General features: G+C 40.2%; 1 protein-coding gene across 2 annotated transcripts in view; it reads right to left on the bottom strand.

The window, feature by feature from the left end:
* Positions 1-3,362: 3,362 nt before the first annotated feature.
* PROX1 (prospero homeobox 1) overlaps positions 3,363-19,383 on the bottom strand; it is a 52,103-nt gene continuing 36,082 nt past the window's right edge. Inside the window, exon 6 of one of the 2 annotated variants that reach the window (XM_081025861.1) lies at positions 3,363-8,951. In XM_081025861.1, coding sequence (XP_080881987.1) covers positions 8,766-8,951 — 186 coding nt within the window. In that variant the 3' untranslated portion in view covers positions 3,363-8,765. Of the gene's footprint in view, positions 8,955-19,383 lie in introns of both variants that reach the window. The other variant, XM_081025862.1, reaches the window with a different exon arrangement.

Raw genomic sequence — 19,383 nt, 5'->3', positions numbered from 1 at the left:
AACTATCTCCTGAGCCTGTCTAGCTAGCACCTGGGCCACTCAGCAGGGGGCTTTGCAAATAATACCCTCCCCTTTGCCAGGATAGAGGCAGCCTGAGTGATTCTGTTTCAGTCTGTTATGGCACCTTAATCTTTCTAAGCTACTCCACTCCTCTTCTGGGGCCAACCCAAGCATGGCAGGCTGGAGGTGTGGCCACAGCAGCTATATGCCTGAGGCTGAGGGTAAAGGTCTGGGGAAATGGTAAGTGTGGGGCAGAAGCTTTCAGTTCCTAGAGAACTTTTGTGTTCTTCAAAATTGGAATGTACTGGGAAGTTGCAATGGGTAGGGGTGTAATTCCCAGATCATAACTTAAAAAAGCATAATGAGATGACAAAAGCCACTGACATGGGGGAAAAAAGGGAAAGAGTAATACTTTGAAATAAACGCATGTGTCAGGCTCTGCTCTGTCTCTGTGGTATAAAAATAATCTTGTTTAAGGATTGATAGAACTCTCATACGCTATTATTTTAATTTTTACATCCATCCTTAAAGATCGCTTACTCTACCTACTGAATATTGTGTGGTTCAGCAGAGAACTTTTTTTTTAAATGAAGGTTTGACAGAACTCACTTGTTACTTAATATTCACATTCATACTTAGAGATCTGTTCTGTCATACTCAATAAGATCATTGTTTTGAGCAAAGCACTGCACCCCTATATAGAGACGAAGCTCCTTTGGTAAAAAGAGGTCTCAGTCTGGCGGCTGACATAAATACCACATTGCCCTAGAGATGTATGGAACAAAAGCCCCTGAGTTAGATTATCTCTAAAATTTCTTCAGTGCGAATCATTTTCCTTCGTGACCAGGAAAATAAACCAATCTCCAGTGGAGAAGGGTCGCTCCTTCTGTGAGTTCTTATGAATGATTTTGGGGACATTTGGAAGGACTGTATGACCATGGGCAGAAAATAAGTTCTGGAGAGGGAAGGAAGAAAGTCTGGGAGGCAGAAATGCCTGGACCGATGGCACTGCATTCAGGCAAGGTGCATACCACTCGAAAGATCTGGCCTTATGTTGGGAGGGGAAGACCTCCTGCCTCTTATCACTAGCATTCGGTGTCCTTGGACCCAATATGAGAATGTAAAATGTATTCCCATGCACCATGGAATAGAAACACACCAAGAAAGTGACATCTCAATGTTAGCTTTACGAGATGGCCCATCCCTGAGGCAACACAAGAACAGTAAATGCTGGTGATGGGCAGAAATACATCCTGAAGGGAGAATGGATCCCAGAGAGAAAAAAGATACACAGTCACACTTGACCATCTTCAGAATTTTGCCCTTACCTTGCCCTGCAACTTAAATTGCCTTTTTTTTTTAAAATAAGAAGCAAAAGCATTTTTCTTTTTCCAAAAAACAATTTATTTTTCCCTCCCCCGACGTAGGAATCCTTTGGAGAAAGTCAACATGGTGGCTGCAATGACTCTGAAAATCTTTTAGTCTTTTTAATCCTTTAGCCTCTTTTGATTATCTTGGACACTCAAGGGTTAAGTGACTTGCCTTGGTTTCCCTGGGTAGGCTGTGTAGATTTTAAAAATGAACTGATTGGAGGAAGTATTTTTGACACCCAAATCAGTAATCTCTATTTTTTTCTTTAGTTAAAAAAGTCACCCTTTACGTTTTTACCCCCCTGCAAAGGGTTATATTGTTGGTGAAGGGAAGTGTAGAACCATTTCTTTCTTTAGGAATCTTTCACAATTTTGCTTAGATGTCATGTTAGCTGTTTTCTAAAATTGTATTAGCTGTTTTCCTTTATATATGCTACCCTTGTATTTTATGCCTTTTAGAAACAGGAGTGTTCACAGACCCACAAACCTGGTGATACAATGCAAAGATTTGATGTTTTCCTCTGATTTTTCTTCAGGGGACTTTATCCCTCACGTCAGGATGTAACAGTAAATTAATTGTGAAAATGTGATCGTTTTTAACTGTTAGTCTTTACGAAAAACTTGTAAATCACATCTGATGATGAATGAAGAGAAGAGAGAATAAAATCAGCCTTTTCTTTAGTATTAGCTTGTGAAGCTCATAGTTTCAAGTATAACAGGTGCTGGCAGACATTGAGACCAGACGTGTGTGGAAGGTTTGTGATTAGTTTAAGGTCAGTGCTGAGAATGGTGCTACATGTTATTCAAGACCAGTGCTGTTGGCTAATTTAGAGTCAGAAAGGTAATGATTTGGAGCTATGTTTTTAATAAACCTCCTATCAGAAAACATCCACCTGCTGTAACTTTCTTAGTGATTTAGCTGCTACCTGGTTTATACAACCTGTTTTAAAGCAGATCAGTATTAAATAAGTACAAGAAGACGGAAGAGTCATTACATCACTGCAAATGCCCTCTCCCTTGTAAGAGCAGGTGGGGGGTGGGGGGCGGAGCCCTTTTTTTTTACCCCCCTAATCAGGGAATAAATATTTTGGCATAGACAGACATAGGCATTTTTGCACAATTTAGTTAGGAAGACTGGAATTTAAATTTGTGCCATCGGTAGAAAAAGAGCCGAAAGTGGGAAAATACTGTTAACATTTAATAGTTTTGTTATTGCTTTGATTCTAAACACCATCGTGTCAGCAGGGTCAAAATATAAACTTTTCATCATTTAGGTGAAAGCAAAAGAAGAAATCTGAGGTTAAGAAGACTGTTTACCGTAATATGGAGGACAGAAAGGGAGGTGCAGCTGCGAATGGTGTCTTAAGTCAATCTTACGTATGCAATGATTGCTGCCAATTCTTCATGTTTCCAGCTTGACATGATTTTAAACCACAGCGAAAAGAGATAGAGGAAATTTTCAAAAGCCATATAACCAATGCTCTTAGTATGAAACACGTTGCCAGTCGTGTCTGAAGGAACATTTTAGAAAGGTCTTGAAAATTTACATTAGTACTTAGTGCTGAGTTCAGCCAGAGTAGAAACAGTACAAGCTCTCATTCCCCATATTTCAAGTAAAGTGTTTGCCATCCTGTGACTTATAGGACCATCTTCCCTTCAAATCATTAGACATTAGCAATTGTTGAACTGAATTTAACTCACAACATTGTTTTGAGCCAAAGCTTTTGTTGTTTTTAAATTTTGAGGGCTAATGTGAACTCTGTGAGAAGAGGTTTCAGAGAGACAGCTCGCCAATTACTACAAGTGTCTGAAGTAAAAAAAGATCATTTCTAGGAGCTGCATATATTGATGTTAGGTTTGTATAATTAAGGATTGTAATGAAAAGAAAAGTCTATAATTGATCTTAACGGTCACAACCAACCTAATGTTCTATAATTTGACACAGGTCCAAAAATTAAATGTCACATGTTTGAAAAAAAATCAAACGGCACTGAGCTTGTAATGTATATTTTATTTTGCACAAGCTTGCATATATACTGCACATACATTCAGTTTAAGAGAAGATGGAAGGCACACAAGGCAATTGGACTACTGTATCCTTTAAGTGGTACAAAGCAAAAGGTAAAAGTTTGGAGAGTATACAAAAGCTTAAAACACACAAAGTAAAACCCGTCCCCACCCTCCCCCCAACAACTTTTTATTTCCTGTTTTAAAATTTAGTAGCTGCCAAACTAAATCTTTTTACTTTTACTTTAAAATCAATTGTCTACTGCACCTTTTTATTTTCTTTTTAATATGGACAGGGAGTCTCATTTTTTAAAATCATATCAATTAATATTACAGTACATCCTTGGTAATACAAAATTGTACACCTTCATCAAATAAATTAGGATAAATTAAACCAATAAATTATGCAAAGTCTTCAGAACAATAGACAACAACAAAAATCCACAATTGAAATTGCCTCTAGCTAAAAAAAAAAAAAAAAAAAATCAAAAATTGACTTTATCAGTTCAGTTATTGTACTATATTCAAATCAAAGGATCTTTATTACAAAAAAAAGCTTAATGCTATTTACAACATATTGCTAAATAATATAAAGGCAGTGTTTTGTCACGGTTTATACTATATACATATGAGAAATGGCTGGGACAATATTGGGGAAGCCAGGACCTTTGATTCTTCTAGGTAGCACTGAGACCAACCCCAAACACATTTGTTTTCCTAATTCTCATTTTTAAGTGGTAATATACAATTTAAAAATACTCCCCCCCACCCCCCAAAGTGGAGGCTTAGAATACTTTAAAAATACAGAAGGAATACATTTTCACGAAAGAGGGCCAGTCAGTTTGCCTTTTCTGCTCATGGTTGTGCATTTGGGGGGAGGGGGGGTATCAGATTTGAGATCTCAGGGCTCAGCTGAAAAGACTCAAAGCCCAGATGCTTCCAGATTCTCTTATATTCTTAGAAGGATAATTATAAGAAGATACAAAGGTTAAATACCAGTTTTGATCCCAGCTCTGAATATGAGCATTTTAGCTTTAGTTTTATAGATGGTTTACAACCAACAGATCTACAGAAAACAAAGCTGCATTTCCTTCAACATAACATTTAAGTGCAATACAGTAACTGTTTACTCATATAAACCAGTTACATTCTTTTAAGGGGAGCTTTTTGAAAACAATGCTTCTTGTAATTTACAAACACACAGTTTGTACCAGAAGGAAACATTTGTACTATTCACACCAATGAATATTCTATAATATACACAGCAAAGCTATTTTGCTCTGCCCTTACATGTACGCTGCTTCTTTCAGGGGAGTCTGTAAACCACTTTTTCTTTGATGAATTTATGATTGCTTCTGGGGAACATCCTATTTTTTAAAGCCCCCGAATCTTTAGCTTTATGACTTAATATTAACCTGTATGTGTGTGGGGGATTACTTACTGTATGTCTTCATGTACATAGAAAAGAAATTTCATAAATGTACAGAAACTGCATCACCCTCGCCCTTGATATCTGATGAAAGAGACTATTATCTTTTAAAAGTAGAGAGCAGGATTTTCAAGAATGCTTTCAACTGTCTACTCATATACAGTCACTGTGGTGTTCGTAATAAATTTAACAGATGTTGTGAGAATGTAGTTACTTATTAAAATCTCATGTCTTACGTAACAACAGCCATGAGGTTAAATATTTACATTGCTTTATAAAAGTTCCCCCCTTGCTTTAGTGTTTCTGTTTTGCTTTTTTTGTTGTTTTTAAAATTTTTAAAAATGATATTCACCCACATCCCTAGCACAGCAACAAAGATTCTGCAAACATAAAACACTTTAATTAAATAATACTCGGAGGCACAAAGCAAACTTCAGGAATATGTGGGTGAACATTTCCTTAAATAATGACTACGTTCTACCATCTTCCACACTGTTTTACCATTGAATGTGAAACGTTCTCCATTAAACAGCCAGAGATACAGTAAGAATTAAATGTTTTGTTGTTGCAAATAGAACATTCTTTTCACAAAACATAACAAATGTCTAAAATAGGTCCTTAAATCTAGATAGGAAAAGGTAAGCTTTCCACTTCACACGCATATATATATGTATATTTTTACATGTGTGTATATGTGTGTGTGTTTTATGTTCACATATCTGCACACACATATATAGCACATGGTATGAAATATTGCTTCTATACTACTTTTCATTAGGCTAAGAAAACACAAGATTTGCACCACAGTTACAAAAAATTGGCTTCTACAAGAATTTTCAAAACTCGAATGCTGCTCAAACAATTGAGGAAAAAATAATTTGCGGTATCAAACTGTTCTAAAAATTCTCTTCTTCAAAAACGTATTCTCCCGCTTTGTTTTAAAAAGACACAAAATATGCATAGCTATCAACGTTATGTCAAACAGCCAGAAAAGAAAAAAAAATCTAGTGTTTATTGCAGCTGTAGTAATTGGAAATAAAGTCAAAAAGATGAAATCGAAAGCCACAGAAGGCACAAGAACAATTGTACTTGTGGGGAAAAAACTGGTATTTTGAAGGATTTTTAAAAATCCCCCCGCTGGTGCATTTTAGGTCTAGGCACAGACTATAATCTCAAGTGTATATGCAAAAATAATTTAGGGTTAGCAGAAAATAAGTGGTATAGCGGTATTTCAACATGGACGTTATACTTATTTTTTTCCGACGTAAACTGTCCCTCGTCCTTCACCCTCCCACCATAGAAAGTTAACTCTCTCCCAAGTAGCCAATTTTCACTCGGTGAGAGTTGAGCTAAGATTTGAAAGATGGCGATTAAAAACAAACTGAAAAAACTGTTAAATAGGAGTTTTGAGAGACAGGCTTTTGACATTTTCCAATGCACTGGGAGGCACAAGATTTTATGACTGTAAAAGGGGAAAAATCATCTAAAAGCAAAGTGGTTGAGTTCTATTTCCCAAACAATGAGGTGAGTTGATCCCCATGCTGCCATTTCTGCTTCGTAATGATTTCTATGCCTCAGTGAACATTGAGAGGATATTATCGTTGATAAGAGCATCCACGTCTGGTTGTGAACACACACTTTTGCTTAATTTGGCTGTTTAAATTAGGAAGGCAGGGGAGAATAATACCAAAAATCCAACTATGCCTGGAGTCAATACTGAATTTGCCCCAGATCCAGAAGATTCTAGCAATCTGAGTACGTAGGTAAACACACATACTATGGTTTCGCCTTTTCCCTTGCAAATGGCAACACAATGTTGACATGAATTACATGGAACAGCAAAGAGCCAATTTATCTGACGGGAACAGCGAACGCCACCCTCTTTCACGTGAAGCAAGTCAAAAGAGTGTGACCAAGGGTTGAGATTGCTTCCCTCCTTTGTGCCGATTGGATTTTTTTGGTTCGCATTTTATTTCAAGGTCATGATTCTCTGAACTGCCCCCATCCCATGCAAGCTGGAACAAGAACATATGGGAGCTGAAGGCTCTGTGTGTGCTGTGGAGGAGAGTGCGAACTGCGGGATGTGTTTGGCTGCGAGAACAGAATGACACCGGTGGCATTCCAGCCTGGGCCACTGCACTCTGTCCACACTGAGAGAGCTGGTTAGTTTCCTCAGTGATGCAGGTCATCATAGGACTGTGCCATTTAATTTAAAGTCAGCAGGTTTTAAGGCTTTGTGCTGACAATAACTGCCTTCACTCATTCCTGTCTATCAGCAGAATTTATAAACGACGTTAAATTACAGAGAGTGGGTCAGCTAGTTAGTCACATGGGTCAACCTGCATTCTCCTAGGTCAAATGTATTTTTCTAAAAATTAAGGAAAAATGGTATTTATGTTCTCTATGCTCTCAATACCAGGTTTGTTACTGTGTCGTTTTAGGAGGTGTATATCACATTACTTAAGGGGAAAGAAGGGTCTGGAAAAGCCTATTAGAATGAACAAGGAATTCTTACTGCATCTGCACACAAAACCCACCAAAGAAAACAAGTGTGAATGTCACACGACTTTTCTAAGAGCAAGTATGGGACATTGTACACCTTTGAAAAACTGGAAAAAGGGAAATGAAAAAAGAGAACCATTGAAGAAAGCATAAAATAGCAGCTAGCTTTCTTATGTGTGCTGAAATTGTGTCTTTTGGGTTAACCCCCAAACTTTGCTATGCTGTACCCTCTTCTCACATTTTGGTCAATACTAGCTTCTGAATTAGAAGAGACTTCATCAATTGCTTTAAAATGCTATACCTAAAGTGAAGAAACACTTAATTAGACTGTCATCACTTTGACTATCCATCAGGGTAGTGTGGAATTGTATATGAAAATAGTTCATTCTCAAACGTGCTCCTCTCAGGGAGGTGAAGATCAAGTCAGCTAGTGGCTGTCAACAAACTTTTAGTGTCAGCAGGAATTTTATGATCAAGTTTGGATGTCCTTTGTTCCTTACAATAGAAACGTATTCGGAAAATAGTGTTTTTTGAAAAAAAAAGTGTTAAATATTAAACAAAAATAATTCTTTTAAGCATATAAACAAAGTTGAGTAAAGAGTAAATTTGAAACTTAAGTGCCTTTTAATATCCAAAGCAAGATAAGTAGAAAATGATAACAAGTTATAAGGGTTTTTCATGAAGAATGCTATAGACTTATCACTTATGAAAAAGAACCTATTGTAAAATTTAGAGAGGTGACTAGAGAGGATCATGGATGAATTTCCAGTCTCATCTTGCAAGAGTCAATTTTGTGCAAAATTGCTTTGCCTCCATAAAAAAAGAAAATTGGTACTAGCTTGGGATGTTTGCCATTTCTCTTAGGAAATAATCACAGTTAGTGATTATTTTTCTTTTTTAAATTTGACCTTTTGTGGCACTTGTAAGAAGTGAGCTGTCCACTGTCATTGATTGGCATTATTTTAAAACATGTAATAAAAATCTGAGTTCAAACCAAACAAAATATTTAAGTTTAAAGTGGTTTCATTGAGTTTTCTGACCTTCTTAGCAGTAAAAACAAAAGAGTTGTTTTGTGTCACGGGTCTCCTTCTGGCAACCGCCATTTGCAATAAACCATCAATTAAGCAGAAGCATCTTTAACAAATGCCCTTCCTTGCTAATATAGACTTTACACATGTCAACATTCCTTTTTCCCTGAAAATCAACCCTATTTTAAGTCTCCAAATGTTAAGGGCTTTGGGCAAACGTAAACTAAAGGCAGAAGGAAAATAACCATCCCCTTGCAATGGAAAACAAAAGAAAATATGAGAAAGATGATGAGGAATTACCAGCTGATTTCATAACATATTCATGCCTCCCGTACACATATATATGAAATCAAAATCTAGACACGTATAACTTGGACATCCAAAGGGGACTGCTACTATTCATACATTCGAAAAGAGTTGTTGAAATTTCTACTCATGAAGCAGCTCTTGGAGGCAGTTCGGGGATTTGAAAATCTCAGGGACTTCACTATCCAGCTTGCAGATGACCTTGTATATGGCCTTCTTCCAGGAAGGATCAACATCTTTGCCTGCAATAATGGCATTGAAAAACTCCCGTAATGTGATCTGCGCAACTTCCAGGAATCTCTCTGGAACCTGCTGATACAAGGAGACAATGGCATTAATAAAGTTTTCAGTTTCAAGTCTCCAGTTCTTCAAAGGAAACTGAGCTAAGTTCTTTCTTTCAGAAAGGGGCTTACATGGCACCTGCATTTTCTAAAAATGGCCGGCCTCTATTCTCTTATGTAAAGTCGTTATATATAGTAGCATTGTAATATGGGTTGACAGCTTTGGAGAGTTTTAGAAAGAGACCTGTGCCAAGGATACATGCAGACCTATTGAAAAGCTAGAATTCCATTGTGAATGTTAGGGTAAAAAAGGGGGACGTACTGTTGGGATTCCTCAATTCATTAAATAGGTGTATTCCAGAAACAAGTCTCCAACCAATCTTCCAGAAAGTGAATCATATCTCCTTTTGATATCCATGATGAAAACAAAATGTGTTCTCAAAAATAGAATAAATAATTGGTCTTTGATATAAACGAAGCCCAAGAAAACCCAAATCAGAGTTGCCTGTTTGTATCAAAGGATTGACTCCCATGCTAAATTGTGTATTATAGTAATCTGCACTGTACAGTACTCTCTATACAAAAAGGAGTGCGAAAATGACATTAACACCGAGTCCCCAAATACAAAATTTGTACTGAATCCTAAAATTCTACATCAGAAAATACTTTACCTTGAGGTTAGAATTACACCGTAAGAGTGATTTATGCAGCTGATAGTCATACAGACTAACATTTTTGGTGTGTTTGTTTATGTGTTGGGCACCATGTTATGAACTAAGTGAATTACATCATTCAATTCCCTGAAAATCTCTAAGAGGTGTTATTATCTCCATTTTACAGTGAGAAAACTGAGTCTCAGAGATCAAGGGGAATGTTCAAAGTCATTATGTTCCAAGATAAACAAACATTCAACAAGTATTCTTTTTAGAATCCCTATTTTTAATCCTTTTATTCCACAGCAATTAGTATATATATGTAGTGTCTGTATGTGTTCTTAATTGCTTATTTAACAGTCTGACCTCTTGTCTAGGGAAAGGAGCAGCTATTGATGTACTTATTTAGTATTCTAAAGCATGGCCTATCTTTGCCTTCCTCAAGATAATGGATTCACAGAATCATTCTATGAACTCATAATTTTCCAAGTACACATTGACACTCAGTAGATTTCTTTTAGTGGGGAACTTCTGCATTCATGTTTTATTTTTACAGTAAGTGCAGATATATGAGGAAGGAAATGCCCTATAGTTGTACTGTCTACACCTAAGAGGTGAAAGATTTTCATCTCAGTTCAGACATGTCACTTATCAAACTAAAAGGGAGGTATTGTCCTGATGAACATATTTGATCCCTTTCTCCCCACCTTTTCTCAATTTGTGGAATAGACTTTTCTATAATGACAGTAACTGTTAAAGAAAACTAGAATTATCATCATTTTTATACACTCTTTTAAACATTTACAATCAGACACGTTCAGTGCTTCCAAAGGCAAGTCACTTGTCCTTTGAAAGAAACCTAATAACTCCCCAGAACAAAAAAGGGCCCCCATCTGGGGCCAATCAGAGTCTAGCCTAAGTGAGAATTCTGAGCAGCCCCTCCCAAAGATACACACGTGGGCCAGCTTCTCACAACACAGACCCCAACAGTAGTTGACCATCAAAACACCGCCTTGTTCCCTATCAACGTGCAAAGCCATATACCCCAACGGCCATTCCCTGCTGAGTTCATCTGGATTTTCTACAAAACTTTGCTGATTTCCCCCTAAGTCTCCTGCATATACATGAGTATTTGTGGGATGGGAAGGGCCTGGAAGAGAGCTAAGCATTCCCACTCACCTTATACTAATAAGTAAAAAGTCATTATGCAGTTTTTTTGAGTAGTCTTCCCTCTTCCCCCAAAGATACTCCCTCACATTTTATCAAATAGACATTACTGAGAGAGGAAATCTGGCTGGAGAACAGTTACCCACTCCTGTAGCAGCTACCCACTCTAAACTAACTACTTGGTTTGGGAGCTGTTAGCCAAATGGTACAGGAACATAATCATAGGCATTTATTAAAATAAACATTTTAAGAAGAGTGCTTTTACTGGCCATTGGCAACAGAGCCATGGTGAAGATCTATGTTCTTTGAACACTTCGGGAGAGCTGTGAGGGACAGAGGGTATGGCAGCTGCTTCAGATGAAGTCAGAGAAGGATGGAAGCCCCGCCCACTTCAGGACCCCACAGGAGGTCTGGGGAGCCAGGGGCTAAGGGAGCAGGGGCATTGTTTAAGAGGAAGAAGATGAATCTAGAACAGAGTCAGCCCTACAGGGAAGGAGAGAAGTGTAGTTTTAAGGTATGCCTGAGAACAAATCAAAGTCACTTCTTCGAGGGGAGTGGGTATGCAGTGTCCACCTAACTATTCTTACCATTTGCCATGCTTGTTAATGGTTTTCAGTGGGTTTATCCTTTTTTAAATGTTCATTTCTTTTGGGAGTGCTCTTGGGCTGCCCTTTAACATCTTTTGTATTTGTGCCTTGATATTATTTAACTTTTCACCTACTTGTATCTAGTTGTAATGAATTTATCATAAGATGTCACTAGATAAAGAGCCATGGTTTCTATTCTGCATATCCCCCATAATGCTTAGCAGCGCGCTTCTGAATAGTTTTTGATAAATATTTCACAATGAGATCTTGCCTTCTGCTTTACTCCATGTTACTGTAGCATCACACTTATCTTCTCCCTCAATACTTGAAAAAAATTTTTTTAAATAAGATGGAATTGAAAGGGTTGGACTAGATCTCCATCATCATCATTTTATATATGAAGAAACTGTGAGATTCTGTAAGATGAAGAAATTATGAGATTAAGAGACTCGTGCAAAATAACTTGTCCAGGTGTGTTTTCCATTAAACCATGTTGGCTCCTTTTAAATGCGTTTTCAGTTATTCCTATTTATCTGAGGCATCAAAACCTCGACAAGCTGCGGATCTGTGATTGAGAAAAACCACAGAAGAGCTAATAACTTCAAAATAAATGGGAATCATACAGAAGTTCCCAGGGGAGACTTTGGTTTTCGGTTTATGTTTGGGAAGGGATGAATTCTTTTCGTACAAATGAAATAGTGTGCTAATTTAGTGCTTACTTTGAGGCAATACTCCTGCAATGAATTGGGTTACATAAAATAAAGTTATAATGAGATCCTCTAATGCTAGAGCAATTAATCTTTTTTGGTGGATCCAGAGGAGTAAACTGATGGGTAGCAACTGATCTTCTGAGAGAGCGCCAAGGAATTCCATCCACAGGTAGAACCTTACGTCTCTGCTAGAAACATTTCCCCATCCCCATTTCACAGAGTATGTTGGGGGGGTCCTTTCTGATTTTTTTTTTGGGGGGGGGAAAGGATGTCTTAGAATTCAGGCTTCTGAAAATTCTATTTCCCGTATTTTTCTGGACCTCTTCACACCTAATGGATTTCCAATCACTAATAAACATCTGCAGAAAAGCCCTTAGTGACAAGTAATCCCTTATCTAGGTTTCTTTTAATAGAACCCAACAATGTGCAGAATGAACCCTAGAGTATCTCCTCAGCATCAGGTGGCAACAGTCAATCAAGTCCCTGGAATGCAAGACAATGCAGGCTGCCGAAGGGGGAGGGAAGGCCGTGCCTTTGGACCAGCCACAGGGGAAAAACAAAAGGCTTCCAAAGGCTCTGGCTGCGACTCTGAAGCTATTGTGGGAGCTGCTATGCTGAGTGTTCTTCAGGAGAGGAGAGTGGAAACTTTGCTCTGATAAAAGGCATCCCAGTACAGGAGCCTCGCCCCAAATGGTCTTGCCTCTCGCTCCTTGCGGTGATATTTGGAGGAGAATAATATTGCAGTGAGGTACTTGAAGACACTCAGAAATTTGAAGGGGGCTGGCTATTAGCATCTACCAATTTCATCACAATTGTTTGTACTTGAGTCTCCTCACAGCAAGAGGACCTGTGGGCTTCGATGAAATGGGAAAATGGGAAAATGGGAGGAGGAGGTTTTCAAGTCTGCTCAGTTGCGTGTGTGTGTGCACGCGCACACACACACACACACACACACATCTTGGAGTGTTGGGTGGATGGTTATTTTGCTGTTCTTTCTTTTTTTTATTAGAATGAGTGGCAAAGACACAGCCCCCGCCCCACCCCCACCCCCGCCTCCATCTTCCTCCTCCTCTTCCCAGTTGCTTTACCTTCAAGGATGATTTGTTTTATTAAACTGACTGTCCCTAGCCTCTGCAGTACATAATAAAAGCCTGACATAGCAGGCTGCCTGCCTTCTGTGTCCTGCAGACACTCATCATAAGTGTCAGGACATACCAAGGTTAGCGGTCACCGAAAGTGTGCTCGCTGGCCCAAACCTTGCCAAACGCTCTTGGCAGCTGAATGAATGTCACAGAGAATAGAAGGGGAATTATAAAGGTTAAAAAGAAGACAGCCTCTCCTATTTTCTGGAGACAGAGAAGGAGATTTTTCACACCTCTAAAACATCCATCCACAAACTCATCCACCGGCCTCTTGTGGGAGACCTAAACCTTGCCCCTTGCACAGCTCCCCATGGATAACTTCCATCCTTGAACCCCTTTAGAAACTGGTCCACTGACCTAACTTCATCAGTGAAATGACTTTTGCTGAAATAGACAGAAAACAAACCTGGCGTAGACCTCTCCCCTTAGCCCCTCCCCAATAACCAATGGCTCAAAGTGCTTATCAAGCTTATCGATAGTTTACAATCTTATCAAGGGAAACCATCTTTTCAGTTCATTTTTTAAACTATTATTGTTTTTTTTTTCTTTTTTCAAACTTACTTCAGCAGAGAAATGGAAAAGGAAACATACGTATGGGCAGGAGTGGTTAACTGATGGCAAAGTGAAATCGAGGCTAGTATTTTGGTGTATTCGTTTGCGTGTAGATTTTCTTTCTTCTTCCTCCTTCCTTTTTTTTTTTTAATACTATAAAAGGACAATAAAATGCTGACTGTAAGAAGACAATGTCAAGGAGAAAAGGGTACTGGTATTTTGGATACTCTTCACTGCTCGCCTTGGAGAGAGAGTTATTCTTGTCACAAACCCTTTTGTCTGCATCTGCTGACTGCCTGCCTGTAGCCAGCAGCATACTTTAACTGTTTTGTCACCTCCTAACATCACATGCGTCAGCTGTTGGGCTTTTGTTACGGGTATTGTAGAACTAATCCGCTGTGGCTGTTCTACTGTGCAGTAAATAAAACAGAAACGGGCTTCTCAGACAATTCTGCATGAATATTTCAGATGGCTTTACAACTCCGATTCACAAAATCAAATAAATAAATAACTCCCCCAGCCTCTTCCCCCCCCCAACACCCACACAGAGAAACAAAACCCCTCAAACCAGACCCAGATGCCGCCAAGTCAACTGCATTGAAGGCACTGACTTGAGCCTTCCAGCAATTGTTTCAGTGAAGTAGAAAGAATAGTGCTCTCTCAACTTCAACGCCCTGCTATCCATGTTTATTATCAGAGTTAAACACATCGAATTCCAAAAACGGGGTAAGTGGCTTTGAAAATCTGGAGAGCTCCTTTTCCACGTGGGCTTTCTAAAACATACATGGAATGGCATCAGAAATATATAGTTGGAGTTGCCTTGTCAGACTGCTTTTATCGTTTCCATCTGCACTTTTTTCCCTTCCATTCATCTGAAAGGGGTCAAGGGAAGATCTTGTGCGTCTCATTCATCCTCAGAGCCTTCCCCAATATCTAACCCATAGAAGGAAACTAAAACTTTGGGCTGGGTTTCTCCAGACTGAATGCACATCATGAATTCTCTTATGGTATAAACGACGTGCTAATCATGTGTAATGGGGCACTTGCCTACATGAGTTCTGAGTGTCTTTGGAGAAGTTAGAAAGGATAGCAGCGCATGGTTGCGCACGTACACACAAAGATCCTAGGAAAGGAGGCAAAGTTGAAGTACTTCGCCGAGAGCATTCATTCACCCTGGTGTGCACATGATTCCTCTAAACAAACTCTCCCATCCCTGCTGTTTGTTAAGTAAATATTGATCAAGGAGAGACATATCTCCTGGCGGCAGGGGCACAAGCTGGGGACTTACACTGCAGACAGAGTGGGCTTAAATGGATAAACTCCGATGCTTTAGTAACTCCTCGGAGAGATTATCAGATGAAAAGGCAAGAACAGACACCTTATTGCTTCTCCTCTCCACTGTCTCACTCTTACTGAATTCTCCTGCCAGAGACACAGAGGGGAATCATGGAGCTATGAAATATGGTCACAGGATGCTATTCTAAGGGTCTCCCTTTGCAGCCATGCATGCATTTATTCTGTGGGGACAGCCGGGAACTAACTGGCCCTTCAGCAGGGAAGAAATGGGGCAGGATGCTATATGGAGTGAATCGTGGAATTGTATCCCAAGGTCCTCGCATTAAGGGAAGGATCAGATGGGAAAGCAAGCATGGCTGTGCTTTGGAAAGCATAAACTATCACCTAAATTAAGGTGATGGTGTGAGCCTTTCAAGAAGAGCCCAATTTCTGGAAGGTAGTTCTCTATGATTACTAAATATGTGCAAAGCAGCGTTTTGAGAGGTGCTTTGAGGAGGTTAGCTTGGGTGATTTTATTGGCTCAGTCAACAAATTGAGAAAAGATGCTTTGTGTTTCTCGAGTTTTCCTTCGGTCATTTCATAATGGTGACTTGAATCCCTGTCAAGAGCTGAATGGCCATGTGTGCTTTCCAGGGAAGGCCAGTTTTAAAATCATCTCTAGAGATTAGGTTTTGTGTATGAAACATCGAGCACCAGGGGAAAAAGAGCAAGGTGTTATATTTAGAGTTCCACCAAATGCCTAAGGGGTGTTTATATTTTATTAGGATGCTTGCACCTATTGGAGGGACCGGTATTTTTCAGGAGCACTGGCTGCGAAGCTGCTTGCAGACACCTCCCTTATTAGACGAGAGGAGGCAAAGGAAGGTTCTGTGGCAACAACTGGACTTCAGACTAAAGTCTCTTTACTTGGATGCTCCACGTGGCATTCAGCTTTCGGGGACCTTACAGGATGAGATCTGTGTAATGCCCATGCCGTTTTAGGTCTACGAGTGGGCTCACTTCCTAGTGACATGTTTGCTACTTAAATATGCAGAGAGCAAATGCTTATAGGAAGTGGTTATAGTTCAAGGCTATCCTTAAAAAAAGAACAAAACAAAAACCCATGTTTCCTCCGTCTCGGCAGCGGAACACATGGCAATAACAGTCTGTATCATTTTTTTTTATAAACCTTCAAAAGAACAATGTTCTGTTGAGCAAAATTCAGTAGCATTCTGTAAACATTAATTTAAGGAAATCAATAGACTCAGTGAGCTAAAGCCATATTGCAAGATAAACTGGCCAGAGTGCCACTTTATCAAATAGATTTTCGTTTTCTCAGCTAGATAAAGACAGTTTCCAAACGGCGCAAACGTGTCGCAACCAAGGTTTGAGAAGTATGTGGCCTTCGAACAGTTTGCTTGTTCCCACTACAAAGCTGGATAAACATACTTTAAAAATGATAAGATGCTTCAGAATTGATTCAGCTTTCAACTTTTACATATAGATTTCTTGGTTGTCTCCCAGGAAAAGAATAAAACAAAAACCGTGTCCTCAGAATAGAAAAGGTACTTGGGAGAAGGGGTTAAAGCGTCTTGAGAAAGGGAGCTCTGGAGGCAGTGTCAGTTGATGCCTGACTTTCAAAAAGAAAGGAAGAAAGAAATCTTTATTCATGCTGACCTGATGGGCAACGGGCCTTCTTGCCAAAATCCAAAAGCCAAACTCTCTCGTGGGTTTGGGATCAGAGGTTTCAGCTGGTGGAAGCTGCTCCCGGTCTGTGCTCACCCTGCAATGTCATGTTAATGTGTGCAGGGGTGGGGGCGGGGAAGTCAACTCAGGGAAGGGCTGGGAAGAACCCTGAGCCCAGAGCCACACAACAGCCATCACGTCTCTCTTCAACCAGACAGAAAGAGCTGCCGGGGTAATTAGAAAAAGCGGCAAAAGGGAAGCAGGTCTCTCCGGCTGTTGCCACGGCAGGGACCCACATGGAGCTTGTGGCAGCACACTTCCAAGATAAACCACCTGACATCTTCCAGTGCCACACCAGCCCTTATAAATGCCGGTAGAGTAGCAACCAGATAGGACGCGATGGAAATGGCCCAGTAGGGGAAATGTAATAAAAAGAACGGATGGCCAGGAAACTACAAGGAAGGAGGCAAAGGATCTACCTTGAATGGCAGGTCACGAACGGTGGAACTCCATGAAAAGGCTCACAGGAAGTGGACTTTGGTCTGTAGCTGGGCAGTGAGGGGCTGCTCCTAGCGCTCACCTGGGCATGGACTTCCCTGACTACAGCATGAAGCAGGGGCAGAATGTGCCCTGAGTAGTTTTGTTTTGTTTTCTCACATGAATTTGCATCTGTATCTTTTAGGAGTGGGTATTTAGGAACTGCGGAATCCACAAGAGCATTGCTACACCTTTAAAATGTTGATAACATGTATCTCCATAAAAACACCATATGATTCTCAACAGTGTGCTAGAATTGAACACTTTAAATAATCGCGGCTTTCGGGTAATGAAAATAAATGTCTCCACATCTTCTACTCTACCCATTAATATTTTGGGTAAACACATTTTAAACTATGTAAACATCCCATTGGCAACTCTGCATATAGATATTAGCATGAAAAAAAACCCATCTCTCCATAGCCCCAGAAAAGGAGAAACTAGCATGCTGAGATGATGCATCCGGGAGGCCGTTCAGGTTAGAGCTGGGTGAAGACTATTCCGTCAAAGAATCATAGTTTGGGAACTTCAGAACTAGAAGGGGTCTCAGAGAATACATGTTTTACCAAAGAGAGAAACAAACTCAGCCAGGGGTCGGCACGCTTTTTCCGGAAAGGGCTAGGTAGTCAATACAGTCTCTGTTGCCTATTCTTTTTCTTCTTCTTTCTTTATTTTTTTACAACCCTTTAAAAGTTAGAAACGATTCTTAGCTCAGGGTCAGAAAAAGCAGACTGAGGAAAAAGCAGACTGTGTCTTGCCCACAGGCCATAGGTTGCTAACCCCTGCTCTTAGCCAAACTTGGGGGTTAAGAGCTTCTCTGAAGGCCTAATGCTCCGCCATTCTTCATTAATCCTGTGTGCCCCACTGGGTCAGCACAGTGGTTGTTGCTGCAGGATGGCTGGGGTCAACACACCCAAATTCCACCTGCAATGCCACGCCATTCCTCAGATGCACCTGAGGCTGCCACTTTGATGGCCCAGTGAGTGGCCCACACAGAGATATGGTCAAGACCCAGGGAGACTTCAGTCTCACCTGCTTTGATTAGGAGATTTTCCTGAGGAGTTTTCCTGCCAGTAAATATTTAAATGCACTAAACGGACGTAAGTACCTGTCCCTCCCTCATGACACATCGACACATTGTCACATGGAATGAATCAGCTCAGGTGGAACAATAAGCAGTATACCAGTCACTCTGTTAACTAACTTCCCTTCAAGTCAGCGCCGGGAAAGACGTGCCACTGGGGTCTGAGTTCCAGACAGGCTGACAGCACTTGACGGTTAACTTTTGCTTCAATTCCCAGGGGAGGTGTGAAAATTAATAGGGGCAAGCTTGGTGCCATTCGTGGATGGGAAATTATCCAAAAACAACATGGCATAAACTCTCCAATATTGCATGAAGGGAAGCTGGGGCACAGATAATCCAGTTACTCCTGTTTCGTTCGAGAATGCATTACGTGATTATTTTCTGCGGTAGATTTACCTTCATAATTAAGCTTTGCCTAGGCTACTGTTCAAACTAGTATGTGTGCTCTGTGTTCATGTGGATGGATGTGAGTGAGGAGCCTAGGGGGACACTGTTAGGAAGTGGGGTTCAGGAAGAACCAAGAGAGCAGCGTTGCTCATAGTAAGCACCAATGAAAGCACTGTGAGATATGGATGATACGAAACAGAGCTGAGAGAACACCGGATCAGGGCGGTAGTGCCCTGAGCTCTCTGACATAGCGATGCGTCCCAAGTCACATCTGGGTTGCTCTGGGAAGGGATCGACATTAATGGCCTCAGTCCCATCATTTGGTTTTGATGGCAAGATCTTTGTTCTGTCAGAGAAATTCCGTTTTGTGTTTCTAGGGAAATCTATTTGGTCTCTCTTCCACGATCATCCTTTGCAAAAACTAAGGATGAGTTGTGTTTCAGAAGCAACCTAAGAGCTTGTGAAGGGCTTTGAAATTCCTTTTCCAAGGAAAAGGTCACTAGTTCGGGAAGGCAGAGAAACAGATCCCAGAATGGCCCCAGGAGCCTTTGGACATCCTCGTGAACCCCCATCAACACAAATTGTTTGGGGTGGAGTCTTAGGGTGCTGTCAAGACCTAGGCTTGGCCTGCTGAAAGGCAAGGGCAGGAGCCTACGCACAGACTACCCTGTACACCTTCA

This window comes from Rhinolophus hipposideros (assembly GCF_964194185.1).
Source record: "Rhinolophus hipposideros genome assembly, chromosome: 19".
NCBI classification, from domain to species: domain Eukaryota; kingdom Metazoa; phylum Chordata; class Mammalia; order Chiroptera; family Rhinolophidae; genus Rhinolophus; species Rhinolophus hipposideros.
This window is presented reverse-complemented; position numbering and strand designations above follow the sequence as displayed.